A 24,300-nucleotide genomic window follows, 5' to 3' on the forward strand; every position below is an offset into this window, starting at 1 on the left:
CCCAAGTCTCAAAATCCTCAAATTCCTCGAGGCATTAGAGAACCAAAACAAGGGCATGATGACATGGACAAATCAGTGATGATGTGGCTAAAACAGTGCGAAACACGCATGTAAAAGAATATCGAATGAATTAATTCACAAAGAGCAAACAGCTCAATGATAATACAAAGATATTTACAATAATAGAAACATCAGGTTTCTATGTACAAACAGTTTCATCTAAGAAACTGCTAAAAGAATAAAAATAGCAACAGCTAGAAGACTGAGCATTAAATACTAAATAGACATATTATAATACCCTCCCTTAATGCTCAATCTATTTACAACACCAATAGACCCTCTGAATTTTACAAATTTATCAGGACCAAGAGGCTTGGTGAAAATGTCGGCGGTCTGCTCTGTTGTGGGAACATATTGCAACTGAACTGAGCCGTCTTCAACAAGCTGGCGAATGTAGTGGCAATGAGTTTCCACATGCTTTGTTCGTTCATGAAAGACTGGATTCTTGGCAAGTTTGAGCACTCCCTGATTATCACAAAACAAAGGAGTAGGCCCTGTCTGAGAAACATGCATATCTGCAAGCATACGTCGAAGCCAAACTGCCTCACAGGATGCCTTAACTGCTCCTCGATACTCTGCTTCTGTTGAGGAGAGAGCCACTGCCTGTTGCTTCTTACTAGTCCAAGTAACAGCACTGGATCCTAGACTAAACACATACCCTGCTGTAGATTTACGGTCATCAACCGAACCGGCCCAGTCAGAATCAGTGTAACCACTGAGTATAGGATTGGAACTTCGAGTGTATAGGAGACCATAATCAGAAGTGCCACGCACATATCGTAGCACACGCTTTGCTGCTATCCAATGATCAGCTTTAGGAGCTGACATGAAGCGGGAAATATAGCTTACTGCAAAACTGATGTCAGGTCTGGTAGCAGTAAGATAGATGAGACTGCCCACTAATTGCCGGAATAAGGTTTCATCCACAAGGGGAGAGGATGACTGTGCTGAAAGTTTGAGCCCTGGTTCCATAGGAGTCGTGGCCGGTTTGCAATCCTGCATTCTGAACCTGTCCACAAGATTTTTGGCATACTTGGACTGAGATAGAAAGATCTGATTTTCAGTCTGCCAAACTTCACCCCCAGACAGTAATGAAGAAGTCCCAAGTCTGTCATCTCAAAAGTTCTGCATAAATCTTGTTTGATCCCATGGATCAAATGTACAGAGCTGCCAGTAATGATAAGGTCATCCACATAGACAACCACAAACAAGATATCATCACCAGTATGCTTGATATACAGGTTTGCATCAGATGGGCTCCGCTGAAAACCCTGATCTGTCAGGTACTGGTCAATTTTCATGTACCAAGCCCGAGGAGCTTGTTTCAATCCATAGATTGCTTTAGCTAACCGACACACTTTCTGTTCTTGACCAGCAACCTTAAATCCTGGAGGCTGCGTCATGTAGACTTCTTCTTGGAGATCACCATTTAGGAAAGCACTCTTTACATCCATCTGATGAACTTTCCAATTGAACTGAGCTGCTAGGGCAAGCACAAGCCTTATGGTACTCATCTTGGCTGTAGGAGCAAAAGTCTCCTCATAGTCGATGCCTTCCTTCTGTGAGAACCCCCGAGCCACAAGACGAGCTTTATACTTGTCTATGGTTCCATCAGCTTTGTATTTCACTTTATACACCCATTTGCAGCCTATGGGTTTTTTTTCTGCAGGAAGATCAGAAAGTGTCCATGTATGATTCTTCTGAAGACTCTGGAATTCGGCTTCCATAGCCTGTTCCCACTCAGATGTACCTTTAGCCTCTGAATATGTTTGAGGCTCAAAAATACTGTGTAGGTTAGCCATAAGAGCAAAATTGACTGTAGACTGTTGTCTGTTCTTATGTCTAGAAGTTCTACCTTCAAGGAGCTCATCATCCCGGAGATCACCAATGGTTTTAGCCCACCATTTTGGCCGAAGAGTAGAAGAACCAATATCAGGAGTAGAGGAACGAATATCAGGAGAAGGTGGAGAAGACTCAAGAGCAATAGGAGCCGCAAGAGGAGGGTTATTTTCTGGAGGAAGCTCAGATAGAGTATTATCAAGTACTGATGCTACATCATCCCTCCCATCAGGTGGACCGACCGGAAGAAGAACACTGTGAGGCTGATCCTCAGAACACTGCTTAGAAGAAGAAGACTGAAAGAATCCTCTGTCCTCATCAAAAACTACATCCCGACTGAAGCTAAGACGACCAGTGGCTATATCTATCAGCCTATAGGCCTTGTGATGATCACTGTACCCTGTCATCATGAGTTTCTGGCTTTTGGAATCCAACTTAGAGCGCTTAGCAGCTGGAATCCAAACATATGCAACTGAGCCAAACACTTTGAGGTGACTGATCTTAGGCTTACGGCCGGACCAAACCTCTTCAGGAGTCTTCCCTGTCACAGCCTGAGTGGGTGATCGGTTAAGAAGGTAAACAGCAGTAAATACTGCTTCAGCCCAGAATCTGTTTGGAACACTCATGTGTTGTAACATGGAACGAGCCATTTCAACAACCGTGCGGTTGCGGCGCTCGACAACACTGTTTTGCTGAGGAGTGTAGGGTGTGGTTAACTGATGTTTGATGCCATGAATATCACAGAAATTGGCAAAAGCTGAAGAACAAAATTCCCCCCCATTGTCGGTCCTAAGAGTCATGATGTTACAGCCAGACTCTTTTTCAACTAAGGTTTTAAACTTCTAAAAGGTACTAAGTGCATCAGATTTATTTTTTAGAAAATACACCCACATCTTTCTACTGAAATCATCTACAATAAGTAAAAAATATTTGCAAGCAGTGATAGAAGCTGTATTCATAGGACCACAAATATCAGCATGAAGTAACTGGAGTACCTTAGATGCACGCCAAGATTCTCCATTCTTGAATGACGACCGATGTTGCTTTCCCGCTTGACAGGCGCCGCATACCCCCAACTGCTGAGTCTGAATATCAGGTAATCCTGACACAAGTCCCTCCCGGGAGAGCTGAGAGAGATACTGCATATTTAGATGCCCATATCGCTGATGCCAAAGAGTATTGATGGGAGAGACACGTGCTGCTAGAGCCACTTCTGGAGAGTCATCGGTGTCAAGTAGCCTGTATAGACCATGGTCCTCTAGGCCAACAACAACGGTTAGACTAGTCTCCCTGTCAATAATGGAGCACTTGTGTGCACTGAACACAACATCAAGCTGAGGAGAATTCCTCATAATCTCGCTGACAGATAGCAGATTAATTTCCATACCAGGAACATAGTATACATTCAGAAATATGAGTGTGCGCCCACCAGACTGAATTTGAATTGTACCTCTGCCAGCTACTGTGTACTTTTCACCTCCGCCAAATACCACGGAATCACTGAAAGGTGAGAAGTCAATAAACCAGTCACGCCTGTGAGAGAAATGGCGTGATGCACCAGAATCAATGTACCATGCAGAAGAAGGAACATGATCTGAAGACTTTTTAGCCATAAAGGCATAAAAGGCTTGATTTCCTTCTAACATTAGATTGGTGAGCGTGGCCATTTTTCCAAAGTCAATACAAAAGTCTGACACACAAAAAAAATGTAGCTGCCTGCTTAAAAAAATTCCTTTCAAGATGACTGTACCAAACCTTAACACATTCTGTTGTGAAAGAAATAGGCTTGCACACAAAAGATTACTCAGATCTGTATCAGTGTACCAGATCAAAAAAAAACACTAGACCAAAAGAAAAAATAACTCAGATCTGATCACGCCACTTTACAGATAACTGTGATGTTGTTTTGATCAAAACACCAGATCAAAACCAGATGATAACTGTGATGCTGTTTTGATCCCACTTCAAAAACTAACTGTGATGCTATTCTGGTCCCACCGCTTCAAATAAAATCACAATAAATTTTAATCCAATTGCTAAGAAAACACGTGAATCTGGAAAATACCTTTACGTGAAAATGTCAGATATTTTCAATGTCGTCACTATAATCTGGAAAATCCCGTCGCGTGATACAAGCTGGGCTTAAATCACTGGAAGATCTCGATCTGTGGAATACACAAGCCAAAATACGTGAGCCAAAATGATGACGCAAACACTTCAGTCTTCGGTTTCCGCTACCGCTTCCGATTCTGAGTTAGGCTCACCGCTTCCGCTTAGCACTTTGATTCCCGTAACTGTAACTGCGATTCCCGTAACTGTAACTGTAACTGGGACGGCCGCTTACTGTAACTCCGATTCCCGTAACTGTAACTGCGATTCCCGTAACTGTAACTGTAACCGCTTCCGATTACTGTAACTGCGATTCCCGTGTGGTGAAGACTGTGGAGACAGTCAATAGATTGACATTACCATAACTTGCTATGTTTTGGGCGTGCAATTCCCGTGTGGCGAAGACCGAGTGGGCGTCGGCGTGTAGACTGTGTTGCCACGTTCCCGTGTGGCAAAACCCGTGACTGTGTTGTTCACGTTCCCGTGTTGCAGAGATATGTTATTTCCACGCCAATACAACAAATGCAAACTACCGCAGAGAATTTCGATCGATCAAGTTCGATCTATCAAAACATATATTCTACCGAGATATGAACCACAAATGATTGCCGAAGCTCTGCAGAAGATTCGTAAGCGGGATATACTGATGACCAAAGAAATTCAAAAATGCTATTATCAGAAATCTCGATATCCGGAGATTGGTCAATATCCGGAGATTGGCCGACGAGTTCCCGAAAAAAACTTTGTCGATAATTTTTAATAAATCGAGAGCCGACTGTGCCAGAGATTTCGGCCGGAAAAAGCAGTCCCTCTAGAAAGACAGCTTGACAGCACCTGTAGGGTTTGTTCAAAGCCCGTGGATCGAAAAGAAGACCCGAATCAGCGAAGCGGGTGCCGCTGAGATCAGAAAATAAATAAGCCGATAGAAATTGAATGTTTAGATTCAGCGCATCAGAAAGTCGGGTTCTTTCAGCAATAAGAAAGCTCGGTCCCTTTCACCAACGACTTGGCCAACAAACACAAATGATAGTTTCTTCAATTTCTAATTCCTCAGAAATGATAATACAGGAGAAGAATCCATTTCTGTATCGAGATAGACGACTGTAAGCTTTTATCACAGTGAGCAAAGCCGAGGCTAAGACTCAGTGAAGGCTACCTGGCTTACAGAGGGCTCGACCTTAGAAAGAACTCAAGAGATTAGGATACGAAGAGGATAGCTGATCAAGAAATCTACAGACCCTGAGAGCAGTTTCGAAATGAACTACTGAATTTTTCAAACTATGAAAAATTATTTCGAAAAAAAAAAATCCCTGTGCTCTGATACCATAAAACAGTGCGAAACACGCATGTAAAAGAATATCGAATGAATTAATTCACAAAGAGAAAACAGCTCAATGATAATACAAAGATATTTACAATAATAGAAACATCAGGTTTCTATGTACAAACAGTTTCATCTAAGAAACTGCTAAAAGAATAAAAATAGCAACAGCTAAAAGACTGAGCATTAAATACTAAATAGACATATTCTAATAGTGGCAACGCTAAGCAGGATATGGAAAATAGAAGGCATACCCCAATCAGATTAGGGCAGCTTTCAGCACACCCATGTGTTAGGATGGTCAAAATCACAAAGGTATTGAAGATCTAGAGCATAGGTTGCCAAGTCGAGTTTACTAAAGATTCAACTAGCCATTTGAAGGGTCAAATTGGCCGTTGGAGGTATCTTCGAATGGAAAGTTATGAAGTCAAAGGAACATTCCAAGGACCACATTGAATTCTCTCCCAACCAAAGTCAAATCACTATGGACCAAGTTGGATGACTGGCAAAAGAAGAATTTTCTAGAGGAAGAGTGCAATTAGTCATTCGTTAGTTGTTAGATTTTTATAAAATGCTAGCCTCCCCTCTAGCAATGTTGTTGTTGTCATGTGAGATTAGTGCCATTAATAAAGAACTTCATTTACAAACCAATGTAATATCTTTGCATTATTGGGTTCGTTCTTACTATCTTTTGTTTTCTTGATTGTGGTATTCATTTTCATCTAATATTTTTTCCAACTAGTAATATCACACAAATTGAGGGGCTAGATAGCCACGTGGAGGGGGGAAACTAGGGGAAAAACCTGTGTTTTTTCTTTCTTTTTTCTTCTTTTTATTTCAAGTGGATGATTGCAATGAGGGTTAAACTATTCCAACAAGGACCACCTTCAAGCGGGAAGGGAATTTGTACTTCATCACACACTCAAACCGAAGACCAAAGAATGCCACTAGGGGTTGCTCTTAGTTGGTTTTGAACATTGGAAAAATATTAAGCCACAAGTGGAGGTGATTTCTCTTGCAAACCAATACCACTTCCCTGATAATGTAAAAAATCAACTTTATAAGGAGTGTGTTTCACAACCTAGCTCTGCAATTTTGGTACAAACTAAAAATTGAAACAACCACTTTATTTACAAAACTCAAAAACTTTTGTCTTTTTATTTCTATTTTAGTATAGGAAATTTACTTGTTGATTTTCATATTTATAACATAAACAACAAAATTGTTTACCTTGGGATACTAAATATAAAGCCACATCTAAGCCAAGGGTTGATACATTGAGTTGGAATTATTATTGGATGCCTTCAGATCTTTGTATCAAGTGATTTTATTGCATATCTATGCATTTTATTGGTTGTTTGTGAAGAAATCTGCACCATTCTTCAAGTTTCTCTGCTCATACCAAATGAGTTATTCATTTAGAACTTTGTACATAGACTCTAATTTGAATTCATATTATTGATTTATAGATTTAGAGTCAAAAACACACATATTTCCAAATGTTATTAGAGTGAACTTAATTCTGGAATTTTTTTAGCATATCACCTACTGAGAATTGATCTTAAGAACACAGAAATACAATTTCAAGCTTGCTGAAAATTGATTTTTGTTGTTGTTCATAAGCTTGGAAGTGATCTTTTAAGGTCTATCTAACACCTTCCAACTTCTCCAACCCTGGATCATTGATCTAGGACCCTAGATCATTGATCTAGGAGTGCTTTGGCACTCATTGGGTGGTTTGCTTGAGTGAAACAGGTTGTTATGCCTGCAATTTTCTGTAAATTTAGCAATCTGCAATTATAGGATAGCAAGCTGATTTGCTCTGTAACCCCTCTAACAAACAACCCAAACTTGGAAATAACTCCAAAAATGGTTAGTATATTCTACATCAAACTTGAGTACTCACATGCCATATCTGGTAGCATCCCACTGTTTTTAGTTTTTTGCTGCATACTTACGTATAGAAATCAGCAAGACAGACCTCATAATTAAATCCACCTCTTATTGACCCCATTTAAGGCACTGGTCTTATTTGGAATTGGTTGAGGTATTGAGTGAAAATCTTCCCTCAGCCTTTCAAGAGGAAATTGGGCCTATAAAGTGGGGGTTTGGGTCAAGGTGACAATGGGCGCCAACCCCTGTGTGCCCACCCTAGCAGGATCGAATAAATAATAGGACTTGTTACCCACCAAAATGGGTAACCCCATAGGAAAAAATGTTTCTCCTATTCTTGATAGCCAGTCGGTCAACCACATAGCTAGCAACCCTTGACAGCCACCACTAGTTGATGATATGCCATTATATCTTCGCCACTTGCATCAGCCATATGCTTCTCACCCATCTAGCATGAGCACATGGACGAAGGTGGGCTTCCTCTCAAAAGATACTTTAATCATTTTGCAATCGGGTGCTTATGCATGTTCGTTTTTCGGCATTTGACATCAAGTATGGAGTGATCTTGAAGGAGAATGGGTTTTGACTGCGATCTTGTTCTCTCACCTTAAATGGGGGGTTAATCTTCGATCCTAGTCCAGTGGGACCTCCCCTAATGGCCCAATGGGTATAGGAGGGGCACTACTTGGGAAACCCTGATTGAGATAATGTAGTTCCATATATCCCTATGTCATACTTAACACTTTCCATCATACATTACAAACCCATTATCTCACCTCCATTCTAACCATTGGTTCTTTGGGATTTGGCACCCATATGTCCACATACCTGGGTAGGGCCTAAAAACTTTGCCCTAGGAGGTTGATGCAGCTAAAAGAAACAGAAAGAGCATATCATGGCCACAACAAAATTAAAAGAAAGAATATCAAAATGCAAAAGATGGCCTAAGACATATGAATTAGCACGTGGACAGAAGCCTAGCATGAGCTTTGCCTCACTCATTATGACCATCAACCGATTCCGGAGCACATGTTGCTCCATTACATCATAAGAAGGAACCCTTGCATGTCCCAACCCCAATGAGCGATAAATTGTCTCATCATTAAGGGGTGATACAACTACCACATCATTCAAAACAAACTCTAACCCTTGAGCTATGAGCAATAACACAAAGAAAAATCAAAAAAAGGTAAAAGGGGCACAAGAGGGGTGGAAAAACAAAGGCCAAGTTGGTAACTCATGCATCCACGAATGCTCCCTCCTCACATCTATACACTTAGGGTGTGGATAACCCCATCAGTGAATCTCTTTGATCACAGAACTTGGCCATGATGCCTTATCCCCTCCACTACCAACATTATTATTCACTAAAACCTATCAATTGAAGAGTAGACTGAAGAAATGTTACTCCCCCTTAGGGGTTGGAAACAGCTAATAAGGTTGTCCTTTAACCACTCCTACGGAGGAAACACTACTGCGAGTTTAAGGCCCTAATTTTGGAAGGGGATCCTAAAATGAAGTATTAAATAGCCCGAGACACTCAAACTTGGTTCACTTAGATGCAATAATTATTTTTATCCCCAATGATTGGTTGTTTTCACTAGAATCTATGTTGTGACTGTAAGGTGGCTCAGCGGCCCATGTCTTGGGCACCTTAATCACAGGTACCCAACCCATTAGAGAAGCATATTGGCATAAACAGGTGAAGCTTTGAGACTTTTGGGCCTCATAGCAGTAGCAACTTATCACATGTTTTGGGGCTCCCCCTAAAAGAAACAGAAAGAGCATATCATAGCCACAACAAAATTAAAAGAAAGAATATCAAAATGCAAAATATGGCTTGGGATATACGAATTAGCACGTGGACAGAAGCTTAGCATGAGCTTTGCCTCACTCATTATGGCCATCAACCGATTCCGGAGCACATGTTGCTCAATTACATCATAAGAAGGAACCCTTGCATGTCCCAACCCCAATGACCGATAAATTGTCTCATCATTAAGGGGTGATACAACTACCACATCATTCAAAGCAAACTCTAACCCTTGAGCTATGAGCAATAACACAAAGAAAAATCAAGAAAACGTAAAGGGGCACAAGAGGGGTGGCAAAACAAAGGCCGAGTTGGTATCTCATGCATCCACGAATGCTCCATCCTCACATCTATACACTCAAAGTGTGGATAACCCCATCAGCGAGTCCCTTTGATCACAGAACTTGGCCATGACGCCTTATCCCCTCCACTACCAACATTATTATTCACTAAAACCTATCAATTGAAGGGTAGACTGAAGAAATGTTACTCCTCCTTAGGGGTTGGAAACACCTAATAAGGTTGTCCTTTAACCACTCCTACCTAGGGAGGGAACACTATTGCGAGTTTAAGGCCCTGATTTTGGAAGGGGATCCTTAAATGAAGTATTAAATAGCCCGAGACACTCAAACTTGGTTCAATTAGATGCAACAATTATTTTTATCCCCAATGATTGGTTGCTTTCACTAGAATCTGTGTTGTGACTGTAAGGTGGCTCAGCGGCACATGTCTTGGGCACCTTAATCACAGGTACCCAACCCATTAGAGAAGCATATTGGCACAAATAGGTGAAGCTTTGAGACTTTTGGGCCTCATAGCAGCAGCAACCTATCACGCATGTTTTGGGGCTCCCCCTAAAAGAAACAGAAAGAGCATATCATAGCCACAACAAAATTAAAAGAAAGAATATCAAAATGCAGAAGATGGCCTGGGAGATACGAATTGGCACGTGGACAGAAGCTTAGCATGAGCTTTGCCTCACTCATTATGGCCATCAACCGATTCCGGAGCACATGTTGCTCGATTACATCATAAGAAGGAACCCTTGCATGTCCCAACCCCAATGAGCGATAAATTGTCTCATCATTAAGGGGTGATACAACTACCACATCATTCAAAGCAAACTCTAACCCTTGAGCTATGAGCAATAACACAAAGAAAAATCAAGAAAAGGTAAAAGGGGCACAAGAGGGGTGGAAAAACAAAGGCCAAGTTGGTAACTCATGCATCCACGAATGCTCCATCCTCACATCTATACACTCAGGGTGTGGATAACCCCATCAGTGAATCCCTTTGATCACAAAACTTGGCCATGACGCCTTATCCCCTCCACTACCAACATTATTATTCACTAAAACCTATCAATTGATGGGTAGAGTGAAGAAATGTTACTCCCCCTTGGGGGTTGGAAACACCTAATAAGGTTGTCCTTTAACCACTCCTACCTAGGGAGGAAACACTATTGCAAGTTTAAGGCCCTGATTTTGGAAGGGGATCCTTAAATGAAGTATTAAATAGCCCATGACACTCAAGCTTGGTTCACTTAGATGCAATAATTATTTTTATCCCCAATGATTGGTTGCTTTCACTAGAGTCTGTGTTGTGATTGTAAGGTGGCTCAGCGGCGCATGCCTTGGGCACCCTAATCATAGGTACCCAACCCATTAGAGAAGCATATTGGCACAAACAAGTGAAGCTTTGAGACTCTTGGGCCTCATAGCAGCAACAACTTATCACAAATGTTTTGGGGCTCCCCGTGCACCCAGGACATTGTACCACTTTACGTTGGATTTGATGATTCTTTAGGATGACACACCTAGACCCAACATGCCCCCAGGTCGGCCTTAGCACCAAGTGATGGATGGCAATTAATTCATGGCCCAAATGAAGATGGTCTCACCTTCAAAAACTAGGGAGGGATAGTTGCACCTAGAAATCCCTCAACGATGGAGCAGAGATGGACACATTGAGCAGTTAGAGACCAATAGAGACCACTTTGTGGTGCCCCAACTGGATCTTGGGACCACAGAGAGCCATTAAGGTGCCTTTGAGGCCAACCCTCAAATCTTGATTTTTACATGATTCTACTTCACATTTGGCACTCATAGCACTTGGACATGGCATTTGGAGATATTTCATGCATGACATCAGCCCTAGAAGCCTAGCAACTCACACGTGTGGGCCTATTTAGGCATTTATGATTGAAACTAGTGGGTTCGCTTGAAACCCAAGCATATGTTGTCAAAAAACTTGTTTTTAGGGGCTTATTAGGCTAATTAGATGTCATCCTCCTCATATAAATAGAGGAGAGGATCATTCATTCTAATCATCATCACTTGTGACTATTTCAGCCCTCTTAGGAGATTTCAGCCTCTTTGTATCTTGGAGAAGATGTGATCTATGGAGTACTTTGTCTATTGGAGCTATTTTCTTAGCATTGGAGAAGTTATCTTGGATCAATAGTGGATTATACATGCATTTCATCTTGTAAGTGTACCTTGTTATTGATGAATTTTTTTATCTTAGGTCTATTGTATGGAATATATTGGTTATCTAGGGTTTTTCTATTGCACCATTGATTATTGGATATTAATTGTATAGAATCTAGATATCCTCATTGTATGCATTACTCATATATATGGAATGTGGATGGTGATCCCCTTGGTGAACTTTTGTTGTAGCTCTCCCAACTGTCTTTGATCCCTCACAAAGATAATAGCAAGGGTTTTATGCTAGGGCATTAAAACATCCTTACTCTTTTGCAAGAATTAGCTAATCTATAACATCCATAGACTCCATCAACCCAAGGACTAGGCACTGGCCTTGTCAATTTGGTGATCAAACCTTATCTCATCCATAAATTGAATTTCACATTCTCTCTCTCTTAATTTGACCCTCTTAAGGATAAGCAGCCTAACTAGGAGTTGGAGTGAGTTAATTTAGAAGAGTATTTTTTGGCGGTGGAAGGATTCAACATTAAAGTATTACATGATTGCCTCAAAATCAACCTTCTTTGGTGGCTAATATTTCCATTTCGCGACTTGATTCTCTTGCCCTAGCTAATCTTCCCTAAGGGAAACCCTAGGTTGGTTAAGCTTCAACTTGAGGACTTCTTGAAGGTTTCATATGTGGGTTGCTAATATTCATTGTTGGAAACCTTGTCCTTGGCACATTGACCTTAGGATATTCCATTTTGTATGTTATTTCTCAAGCCCTAGGTCTAGCGTGCCCGAATTAGGCCTTTCTAGAGGATGTGTGAATTGCCCTTTTTCATTGGTTGAGCCTTCCTTTAGGAGCCTATTGTGTCACCATGAACCTTTAAGCCTAGAATATCTCTCACAGGTGACCTATATACCGAGAATCCTCCCATTGGTGAAAGTCCATAAACGGCAGGGGGTAGTGGTTGTGATGACAGGGGGCCACACCTCATTGTTGTCACTTAGTCTAGTGCTTGCCTTGTAGAGAACCCCTCTATAAAACTTGCTAGATTTTGCGGCAACTGGACTATTGTTGGAATTCAACAAACTGAAAAACTAAAATGGAAGGATTTTTGAGTGATGCAAGATGGCCCATATGCCATGGATGCCTATATGTCATATCAATTGTTTGAATAGCTATTGTGAAACATTATTTTTGTAATGAAAATACCATCTCAATATATTGTTCTCCATCTCTATTTCAATTATGATAAGGCAAAATGATTGTTTGCTATTAGGAAAAACACTTTCTTAAACCTCAAGGATGATTTTCAACCAAATGAAAAGAGGTTTAGTTAATATGATCTCAAAGAATGTTTGTTTTTTTTAAGAAGTCAACCTAGTGAAAATTTGTTTGAATAGCTATTGTGAAACATTATTTTTGTAATGAAAATACCATCTCAATATATTGTTCTCCATCTCTATTTCAATTATGATCAGGCAAAATGATTGTTTGCTATTAGGAAAAACACTTTCTTAAACCTCAAGGATGATTTTCAACCAAATGAAAAGGGTTTAGTTAATATGATCTCAAAGAATGTTTGTTTTTTTTTTTAAGAAGTCATCCTAGTGAAAATTTATTTCTTGATGAAAATATTATCTCAACAGATGATTCTCCATAGCTATTTACATTGTTATGATGGGGCAAAATAATTGTTTGCTATTAGCTAAAACACATTCTTAGACCTTAAAAGGGGTTTAGTTAATATGATCTCAAAGAATGTTTTTTTTTAAGAAGTCAACCTAGTGAAAATTTGTTTGAATAGCTATTGTGAAACATTATTTTTGTAATGAAAATACCATCTCAATATATTGTTCTCCATCTCTATTTCAATTATGATAAGGCAAAATGATTGTTTGCTATTAGGAAAAACACTTTCTTAAACCTCAAGGATGATTTTCAACCAAATGAAAAGGGGTTTAGTTAATATGATCTCAAAGAATGTTTGTTTTTTTTTAAGAAGTCATCCTAGTGAAAATTTATTTCTTGATGAAAATATTATCTCAATGGATGATTCTCCATAGCTATTTACATTGTTATGATAGGGCAAAATAAATGTTTTCTATTAGCTAGAACACATTCTTAGACCTTAGATTTTCAACCAAATGGAAAGGGGTTCATTACAAAGAAACAATGCATGATGATCAGAGGAGTGGTTTATGAACCATGATATACTGAATTCGTTAAATTTACTAGAAACTTGCTGCATTATCTATCACACAATATTAAGCTAGGATAAATATAACATGTCAATGGCCTCAATCTAGCTAAGGCTTTTTTAAATGGAGAATTGGTTCAATTCATCTTGACCTCCTTGCCTTTATCATAAGAGATAAAGACAATAGTAGAGAGCAAGGAATGTTTTGTTATTTTTTGCACTAAGGCATAAGATTGAGAAAAGAGATGGCGATGGGTGCAAAAGCATTGAGATTGGTAACATTGGGGAATTTAATACCTCTTGGTACATTATGATTTGGGGTTAAAATGGTTCTATGCTAGTTCTAATAAAACTAAACGATAACCGAGATGACTATACCAAACCGTTAACATGGTACAAACCATTTTGTAAATAAATAAAAAATTATAAAAGGAAATACCCAAGCTGATCAGAAAACCATGGGCATTCTAAATCTCGACATAAATGTAGATCTTACTCATGTTTGTTATCAATGACCTTAAAACTAGTTAAGGTTGTATACTCTCTTCCTGATTCCCGTTAAATGTAGATCTTACTCATGTTTGTTATCAATGACCTTAAAACTAGTTAAGGCTGTGTACTCTCTTCCTGATTCCTGTTAAATGTAGATCTTACTCATGTTTGTTATCAATGACCTTAAAACTAGTTAAGGTTGTGTACTCTCTTCCTGATTCCCATTATCTCAGGAGTGTCAAAAACTCTTTTAGCCTTTGACTCTACACAAGGTACAAAACTGCCATAAAGGTTCCTCATCATGAGGATATCTCCCCTATTTCAATCCTCAAATCACAGGCATATTTCTTATCATAAAACTGCTCATAAGATGCAAACTGGAACGGCTTTTAAAATTTATATTGCACAATTAAGTTGCTTAAAATCAATGGCATACAAATTCAACCTATTAGATAAAAGCTTCCCTCGTTTATAAAACTGATAAGTATAAGCAACAAACAGGTCGAAGCAATAAAATATGCTACCCTGCTCATAAATATAAAACGATATTGCAAATAAACTAGCTAGCAATGGTAAAATAATACATAAAGATACAAGTAGCTATGTAGCGAAGTAAACAAAACAGAAGCAAAAAATCTGAAATTAAAATCATTGTTCGAAACAGTATGCATCACAAAACTATACTGCTTAAAACGTAAAAAGGGCACCCAAATTGGAAAAATGTGGCACTCAAGCTTGATCGCTCTCTTTCATGGAAACCATCACTAGCCACAACACAATATCAATGATCGCTCTCTTTCATGGAAACCATCACTAGCCACAACACAATATCAATGATAAAAGCATTTCTTGAGATCAAAATCCATAAAGGCAAAAAATATGAGTTTTGTTTGATGACTATTCAACTGAATAATGCCTTACCTGCTTAACAATGGTTACAGCAGTTGTTCCACTGCAAAAGCAATCCAAAGCAGGATGCAATTTGAGCTCTTTATCCATAACTTTGAAGGCTCTCAGATGTGACTCCTTCCATATGGCCAACATTTGTGATTCATCCTTGCAAGAACCAGAATCATCTTTTGACTTGCTTTCACTCTCTTTGTCAGGATCCTCCAACAAGTCCCCCTTGGGAGAGCTAGATTCCTCTGAAATAAGCTCGTGCCATTGATCTATTAGTGTTGAAGGTAATGAGTCTCTAACTCTCCTTGACACCAAATGTCCATATGGACCGTGGCCATCAAAAACACCGCAGAACACTGTATCTTCACGAGATCCAAAATCCTGTAATGACGATAAGAACATACAATGATGAAGCCAAAACACATGTTAAATATCCCTAAATTGTTCGCATATCTTTATAGGGTCATGATACAAACATCTATCACTCAGCCAGTTAAATAGACATTTTTAATGATTGTGAAACTATTTTGCTTCATTTAATTTATTAATTGAAAGAATTACATGAATGCAAGAGTATGCAAGGAGTGGAAATTATAGCCAAATACCTCCCAAACAACCATGCAATCCTGGTTGACTCCCTTCTTCCCTTGCTGTGAGTAAATTGATGCAACGTCACTGGATCCATTTACACACATTCTGCGGGGAAGACAAGCCAGCTGCTCGTCCTTCTTTGCTTCTGTTTCTAAAGCTTCTAAAGCCTCTTTTTCTAGAGGTCGTCTCCTCGGCAAGGTATGAGTCACTTCATCGCAGGTAGACAAGCAGGACCCCATACTGAGGACCAGAGAACTGTTCTCCAAGCAATCCACTGTGTTCTAGACCTCAAACAATATAAATATAGCTATTTCGGATGTTGCCGTGGCCAACTGCTTAAAGAGGGCAAAGCAAGACCTCTATAAAAGGATTTTATGGTGAGTCAACTCCAGCATGGCGGAATGAAGTCCCAGACTTAAATTTCACTTGAAAATAACGAATAAACTCGGTACATTTAACACGTTTTGCACGGCTACCGGAATGCACTAAGACACTTTTTACAACTGAATAGAGGATCAGCTGCCAAAAATACTGAAACATTCCAGGCTAATAGAACAGTGATATTATTCAAGTTTTTCAGGGCTTACAGATTACAATATGACTAGTTTAACATCTTTTGGTCACATTTAACGGTCAACAACCTTGCAATTTTCATGTGTCACTCCTTATGAACAATATTCACGGTAAGAATGCAGTGTACTTGGATCGCTTCATTGACTTGCTATCTTTCCATTATTTCTTCATACATTTCCAATAGGGAGGAAAGAAACGTTAAATTTCATGCTTCCTTCAACTATGTTTAGCTCAAACGCAGTGCCAATGGGACTTCGCCCCGAAATGTTCGATATATCTAAATGCTTATCTTATCCAAGCTTAGTAGTAACCACTAAGTACCGCCGGAAGAGATTGCACCGCAACCGCCAAAGGTTGTAGATGATTCGGACTAGACCCGCAAAGGAACACCTTCCGAAACTTCATTTGTAGAATTTCAAACAGAACTCTTCCTTTTCGAAGAATAAGGACCAGACTATGGCCGACGTGTCAGGCGTGGAGAGATACGACATCAAGAGCTGCAAACAACGGAGAATTTAACGTATCACGGATCAAAATTTCACAATTCAAAAATAATGAAAGTGCGTCTAACTTTGCCTCATTCAAAGAGCTACAGATTCACCGAAATAATGAGCAAAAAAAGCTAAAGATTCTCACGAAAAAGCCTTGCGTGCAAATTAATGACTGTATAGACCTATAGATATCCAATCTTTACACTCATTTAGTAAAGCTTACAAGAAGATCAAACCTAAATGCTCGGAATTTCACTGAATCATCAATGCCTCCACATTGAGCTTCATTGACAGGGCTTTCACAGTAATAAACGTCTATGCTGCTAAAATCAAAGCGAGCGTCGAAGATTGAGACTAAACGCGACGTATTTGCAGAGCAAAGCCCCGACTCTTTCAAACCCTGGTTCTGACAGGAGGTCAGCAACAACCCAAGAACCATGATCGGTGTTATTCGCGTTATTAATTATGATTTGACAACGTGATCACTTCCAGAAGGTCCCACCGATCCTCGCTACCGTTTGCAGTACACGCGGTGACGCGTATGCGACCGTCGGCACATGGTTCTGTTCTGTAACAACGAGCTGGTGCGCGAGGGCACCGGGAAGTTTCGAACCGGTGACGTCATTTTGCTGAAGAATAGCTCGTTGACTAGCCTAGGCGGCCGACAGCGCTGCCGCCCCCCGACGCTCTGTGACTAATTTCACGTGTCCTCTCCATCAACCGCCTAAGTAAATAAAGAAGAGAATTTATTATATATAGCTTTATTAATTCAAATATGACATGGATAATTACATTTAGACCAGTGACGTGTTTGTTATGAGTTTTTTCTTATTTGTAGTGATTGGTTACCAATTTTACTTGGAGGATTGAAAAATAAGCAACACGTGTGTATTCATTCAAATGGGAAAAAATGATACTGTGATTTTAAATGTAAAAAAATACAAATTGTTAATTTAAATTTTGATTAGTTCATTTATTATGTTTTGGTGATGTGTTGTGTAGGTTGAAGTGATAATGTTTAGGTGATCTTATATATAATGATAACGGTTATAATCAACTTTGTATTAGGCGAATATTAACCTAGCCTAACTGGATTCATCTAGAAGGAGAAAAATTATAAATACATTTGAATGAAATGTTTTTAAGATTAAATAAGTTTATATAGGTGAAATTTATAATTTATTTTTAAAAGTGAAAAACATTTTTTCCAAATTATGTTGAGATAATTATAATAATTTTTATCTAATTAATAATTTGTATTTTGATTTTACATGTGAAGTTAAGATAGGTTGTGAAAAAAAGTATATGACTATATAATAGATACTTGTTTTCTTTTGAAGATATATTTGAGTTAGAATTATTTTTTATTTTTAGAGTAAATTTTAAATTACTTTTAACTAGATTAAGAGATTTTTTTTAAGGTAAAGAAATATGTTAAACAATATAAAATCCATAAATATGTAGTAAGAATGGTAGTCTACTCTCATATATATCAGTAATAACTAATTATAGTAAAGAGATTTTGTTTTTTTAAAAGATGCAACTATACTTCAATATAGATTACAAGATGCTACTACTTTCATAAAAAACATTTTCTTACTAGAAAAAAGGAAGCATAATAGCATTCATTGAAAATTAATGTCACACATGTTGAAGTATTCTATTAATGAAATCATCTAATTTTGTTTTTAATTTTTCTTGTCTTTTTTTTGTGACTAATAGAATTGACAACGAGGCAGTATGTGAAGGGGTTGAATCCGTCCACTACCACTATAACCACTACATCTACTACACCTACCCCTAATATAAACATGTGTTAATGAAGAGATCCAACCAAAAACCTCGTTATATTTTACATAACACATTTACATACTTTGCGAAGTAAACCATTCTTCAAAGATTAATCATATAACAAACTTACATTAAATTACAAAAATTAAAATTTAATAATATAAGAAATTAAAATTTTCATTTATTCAAAACTTTAATATTTTTTATATAATTTTATAATTTTAAACAAAATCTCTAAAATTATACACTAATATTAAATCATAATATAACTTTATTAATTCCTAAAACTTTTTTAAATTTTATATCAAACTTGTAATTAAAAAAGAAAATCCTTCACTACAGTATTAACTTACTCTTTTTATTAATAAGATTCATGAAAGATTAAAAATTGAGATTGAATTAAGTGAGCTTTGGAGCTTTGGTTAGAATTTATATACCAGTGTAACCAAAAAAAAATTTCTTATTTTTCAAATATGAAAATAATGTTTTATTTGGAAATTATGGTTAGAATTCACATATTACTAAAACTTTAACTAATTTTTTTTTTTTTGCTAGGATATGCATAGAGGTAGACCTCAATAAAAGTTTGTCAGGTCGTATTATCTTGATTCATAATAATATTTAGTGGTCCCATTAGTGGTTAAGAGTTGAGGTAGTCAAACATAACCACTAGTAGGCTATCAGGTTGTGTTATAATTGGGCCATTGGGAGGAAAAGGGATTCCATTCTTTTGAGTGCATTTGTTCCATAGTTGAGCAGACATCGCTAAGAGGGATAGGATATAGAGCACACAAAGAGGATTTGTGTATTGTAGCATCCCATAGGCCACAAGGCATACTTATTTGTACTCACAACCATATTTCCATTCAAAGAAAGAGGGCAAACAAACCTCACCTTCCAGCTGGTTTTTTTTACCGAAAGGGTTTCCCAGAGCATATCTTGTGTAAAATATGTGTGTGTGAGCTTTTATTTTTCCATTCTCTATTTTTTGCATAATTTTCATTCACATGCATGCACTATTAATTGTAAATCTACAGATCCATAAATCTAATAAAACTGTAATAGTGTAGAATTTCATATTTTGAATATAATATTATCATATCTATTATGACGAACTGTCCAGTGAAATATCCATTGTAGTTTACAGATCAATATGGGAAGGTATCCTTCTCATTTTTCTTGGATGCTTTGAATCACTCATCGTACTGTGAGCTTTTCTATTCTCACTCACTATGTTATTTGCTTGCTTTTTATCCCTTCCTACAATGGAGTTTCTCGGAAACCAACCTCTCTTTGTGGGCTTCCCATTTGTTGATTTATGGTCCTTCTTTCTATTATTTTCATTGTTTGATGCATAGTGCCTTGGCCTTGGTAACAATGAGAGGGGCATGTTGGTTGGCATGTAGTTTCAAAGTATTTTCCTAGTTGCACTTCCTCAACCCCTTGGCAACCTAGTCTCTTAATCCTTCACTTTTCTTTCTTCCTACAATCATCATGACACAATAACGTGTGAGATGTCATCTTAGTGGTGGGGGATGAGGTTCTTTGGGTGGCACACAAGCTTAGTTTCATGTTGAATCTTCTACTAATCTCTACCATGACCTAACTTCGTTGAAAGTGTAGCAAGAGTTTACCGGATCAGGACATTTGAATCAAACTTTAGTTTCGTTCAAGTACAAAGTTTTTGAAGGAGCTCACTACCTAGGTGTTGGATATTGGGCACACATGCAATGGAAAAAACTAGTATTTCCACACAATTAACTTGTATTAGCAACTTAAGATGCTCCTTGACAAGGTCTTACTAGAACACCACGCTATAAGGAATACCATTCTGGTGTTGCTTGAAGAAACTTAGTTGCAATTGGCCAACATATAGAGAAGCCTCGCATGCATTGAAGTGGTCCCTACTCTTGGTTCAGTTCCTAATACCAAAATCAAGATGGCACCCAAATCAATTGAGGTGGAAAACTCACTCTCCTCTTAAATGTTATGTTTATGCTTTCTCTAAGTTTTTTTTTGTCTTGAATGTCTCTAGTTTCTATGATAAATTTTGGTTTCAAACTGGTCCTCACAAGAATTGGATAACTTGTAAACATTGTAGTTTGATATATTTCATTTTGTCTTTGTAACCGCCTTTTACTGATGAGTTATTACTCTGTCGTTGGTCTAGTTTCCCATGTGGCAGATGAATAGTCAATATCCACTTGTAGTCTGTGTACTATTTTTTGTTTATGAATGAAAATTTAACTTGCAAAAAAATAAAAAAAAAACTTTCTTTGTCACACACTTGGGAAGTAGTTTGTTGATAGCATTTCTTAAAGATTAAAAATCATGATTGGATGAAGGGAGTCTTGGAGTTATGGTTAGAATTTCTAGAGTTTTTGTTTTGTTTTGAATTTAGCAAAATTTTATTACTAATATACAAAATGTGTTACAAAGGGGGGCAGTGGTTGGTGGTGTTTGGTGATCTTTGGCCCTGGAGGGAAAATAGAAGTTACTTGTTCTTAAAGCTTGGGACAAGTCACCAACAATCAAGCCAAATCACACAATCTATTACAAGGTTTAATTCAAACCTCAACTCAAGCAATCACTAAAATAAATATTGTTAGTGATTCTAGAATCACATTTGGCCACCTTTGTAAAGGGACCAACCCGATGGATGTGAAACTAAGGTTAATTTAACTTGAGTTAGGTTCCTCCTTTCTAATTTTACAAATCACACTAATTATCATATGTTAAGACAAATAATCAATAAATAGTGTGGCAAATAAGGGAGTTGAGTTAGAAGTGGGATCATTGCTCATTAATGTGTAAAATATCCATCAATCCATTCCATGATATGGTGGATGGGTGGCAAGAGCATAAATGGACGCATAATCCAAATGTTAAAGCCACATGTGAGGTGGCAAGACAAGGATGAACATGTTAAACTCTTTGTATGGCTCGAGAGTAGGCATTTCATCTACTTTGTGGTGGTGAGGTATGACAATAAGTTAATGAAAGTTGCCTCGTTGATGTTTGTGGGAATATTCTTGCAGCAAGAAGGGCGTTGGCATGAATCTCCCATGTAGAATCTATGGGACAAAAAGAATTGGCACACTGGGGTGATGACATGTTATCATAGTTGGTGGTGGTTTCAAGGATTAATCGATCTGATTCATTATCATAGAAGGTTGCAACCAATACGACCCCCATGGAAGGCGATGGTGATGCTCAAAGGTATGGTGGCACTTCGTTATCCATTGTCCTAAGTTATGATTTGAAGCATATCAACACAAGAGGATTATAGGATGATGAGTATTGTGAAGCTTAAAATAGAGATTTAGGAAGTTGTGCTTGTGGGTTGATAACAAGCAAGGAATTTGCTTTGAGGGAAAGTTGGTATGGACAAGTGAGGTGAAAGGAAGGAAATTTGTTTCCTTGGATCTATATTAGAAGTATCTTAAAATATTTGCTTCAAGAATTTTACTACTTGATTTGAGGCTATTACAACATTAAAAAGTGATAGTGAGGGGGTTTTGTATTGAAGGTTCTAAGCAGACTCAAAGGAGATTACATGAACTTTGGAATCCAATGGATAATTCACAACGGGTCAGGAAGGAAAAGACGCAGGGGTTGGAAAGAGATGTCAAATCAACTGCAACGGGAAGTACTCCAACTACAAGTTAGGCATAATAAAATAATGTTCACCTTGAAAACTATGATGGAATTGCTCGTGAATCATGTAGTTCAATTATGGTGAAACGAAGATGAGATAACCAACCTTTGACAACAATCAAAAGATCTGCATTTTAGCTTGTCAAGCCAACAACAATTAAGAACTCTTTCGTTTGGAAATTCAGTTAGTCACATTATCAACAATTTGCCTAATCTAAATGCACCTATGCTTCCTCGAGAGGACGAAGAAATCTATCATGTTGATATCTCAAATTCATAGCTTTAATGTAAGATATGCAATATAAATATTGTAGGATTCTAGAAACTCCTTGAAGGATCTATGTATCCATGCATGTAAGCTTTGTAGTATGTTGGTTATGAGCTCTGTTTCAATTTATGTAGCACAAGCAAGATGATATTTATAACCAAAGACTACATTTTTGTAAATTTTGTCATATGACCATGCCCCTAAGCATGGATTTTTAATACAAAATTTAGGTTATGGTCACACATGTGCAATGTGCATGTGTGTGACTCTCACCTAAATTTTTGTATTAAAATTTCGTGCTTGGGGGCATGTCCATAAGACAAAATTTACTAAAATGTTTGTGTGTGTGTGCAAAATGTGTTGCATGCTATCTTTATTATCATTTTTTCCAAAGAAAATAGGGTTACATTGTTCAAAAAATACTAGGACTATTTTAAAATTTGTCTTGTCCTATAAAGGGATTTATAAAAATATAAACACAAGCCAACAGTGAAATCGAGTATGACAAAGGGTTCTGCCTTGCCTTATTCCTTCACCCTTATAAGCCATTCATCCTCATCCATATCCTCACTCCCTACCTCCACCACCCAAATGACACTAATTGAGTTTTTGGACTTGTAGTCCAATTGGTCCAGTTTCACAAGGATTTCCTTTTGCTAGGAGCCTCTTACTTCCATAGTGATGGGAATGTATATCTTCATATGCTAGCACATATCCACAAGCTTCAAATATTTGATGTCTCAGCTATGTAAAAAATGAATGTATGGAAGCCAAGGGAATATCTCCCTCATCTAATCTAACACTAAAAGTCAAGCCCTATTTTTCGTTAACCTGAATTTTTATATCCTCTACTTCCCTCTTTACTTATGTAAAAAAACAACTATTGTAAGATGCTTTTGCTTCCACCTTTGAGGGTGTTGCCTTATTCCTTGAGTGACTATGATGAGGGACGAAGTTCTCCTTGTATTTCCTTGGCCACTCTTTGTGCAACTCTTGATCGATATCCTTTGTCTCATACTACCTCTTGCTCACCATCCTTTCCAAACAAAAAATTCTCAAGCTAGTTGTCCACTTTGAATGCTATTAAGACAGAGTGTGTCTAATGAACTTAGAGTAGCTACCCAAAGATTGGCATGTTGAGAGAAAAAATCACATGATGAAGAGTAAGACTATCAACCAACTTTGCAAGCATATAAACCCAAAGCCTTTGAAACATATAACCATATCCCCACAAAGTAGACCAAACCCATTTCTTATCTCATAATTCCTAATTTTCCTCCCATAAACCATCATCACTAATTCAAAAATATCCATGCCCACTCCTACCATAATACTCTTAATCAAAACTTGTGCTTAGTGATACCAAGCAACATTAAGTTTTGTGTATAAAAAGTGAACCATGATAATATTGGGTTTACACAACTCCTTGCTTATCTTCCCATCAACCTCAACCATACTATTTTAAAAAGGGAGGGGCTAATTCCCAGGAGAAGCAATATTGGGCCCTCTTTTTTGTACATATATACATATCAGTCAAGCTGATAACTGTCAAATCCAATCCGTCACATCAACCGGAATACATTCGCAATGAAACAGCATAGGCTGCAGCGCAACAACACAATGGAGGATCAAACGCAGGCGGGGTGCGAGTTAACCGACTACCCCAACTGCTGAGCCGTGCACTCATGTGCTACCTCAACCATACTATACATCCTTCCCATCCATATTTCCCAAAACATGTATTATGATTCCTCTCTAACCTCCTAACACTTTATTCAAAACTTAAAAATTTAACCTTTTTCAATTATAAAATCAAATTATTATTATTATTAAAACAATTTTTCCATAACACTTCGCATCATAGAA

At 37.9% G+C, this 24,300-nt stretch overlaps 1 protein-coding gene across 2 annotated transcripts in view; it reads right to left on the reverse strand.

The window, feature by feature from the left end:
* Positions 1-17,362, reverse strand: part of LOC149174943 (putative protein phosphatase 2C 34) — a 70,482-nt gene extending 53,120 nt beyond the window's left edge. Inside the window, exons 1-3 of one of the 2 annotated variants that reach the window (XM_089419461.1) lie at positions 16,955-17,362; positions 15,669-16,724; positions 15,085-15,444 (exon numbers count right to left, since the gene is read on the reverse strand). In XM_089419461.1, coding sequence (XP_089275587.1) covers positions 15,085-15,444; positions 15,669-15,893 — 585 coding nt within the window. In that variant the 5' untranslated portion in view covers positions 15,894-16,724; positions 16,955-17,362. Of the gene's footprint in view, positions 1-15,084; positions 15,445-15,668; positions 16,725-16,941 lie in introns of both variants that reach the window. The other variant, XM_089419462.1, reaches the window with a different exon arrangement.
* Positions 17,363-24,300: the final 6,938 nt, after the last annotated feature.

This window comes from Pinus tabuliformis, chromosome 4_1 (assembly GCF_031772625.1).
Source record: "Pinus tabuliformis cultivar Carrire ecotype Pingquan chromosome 4_1, CPIR1, whole genome shotgun sequence".
Classification (NCBI taxonomy): Eukaryota; Viridiplantae; Streptophyta; class Pinopsida; order Pinales; family Pinaceae; genus Pinus; species Pinus tabuliformis.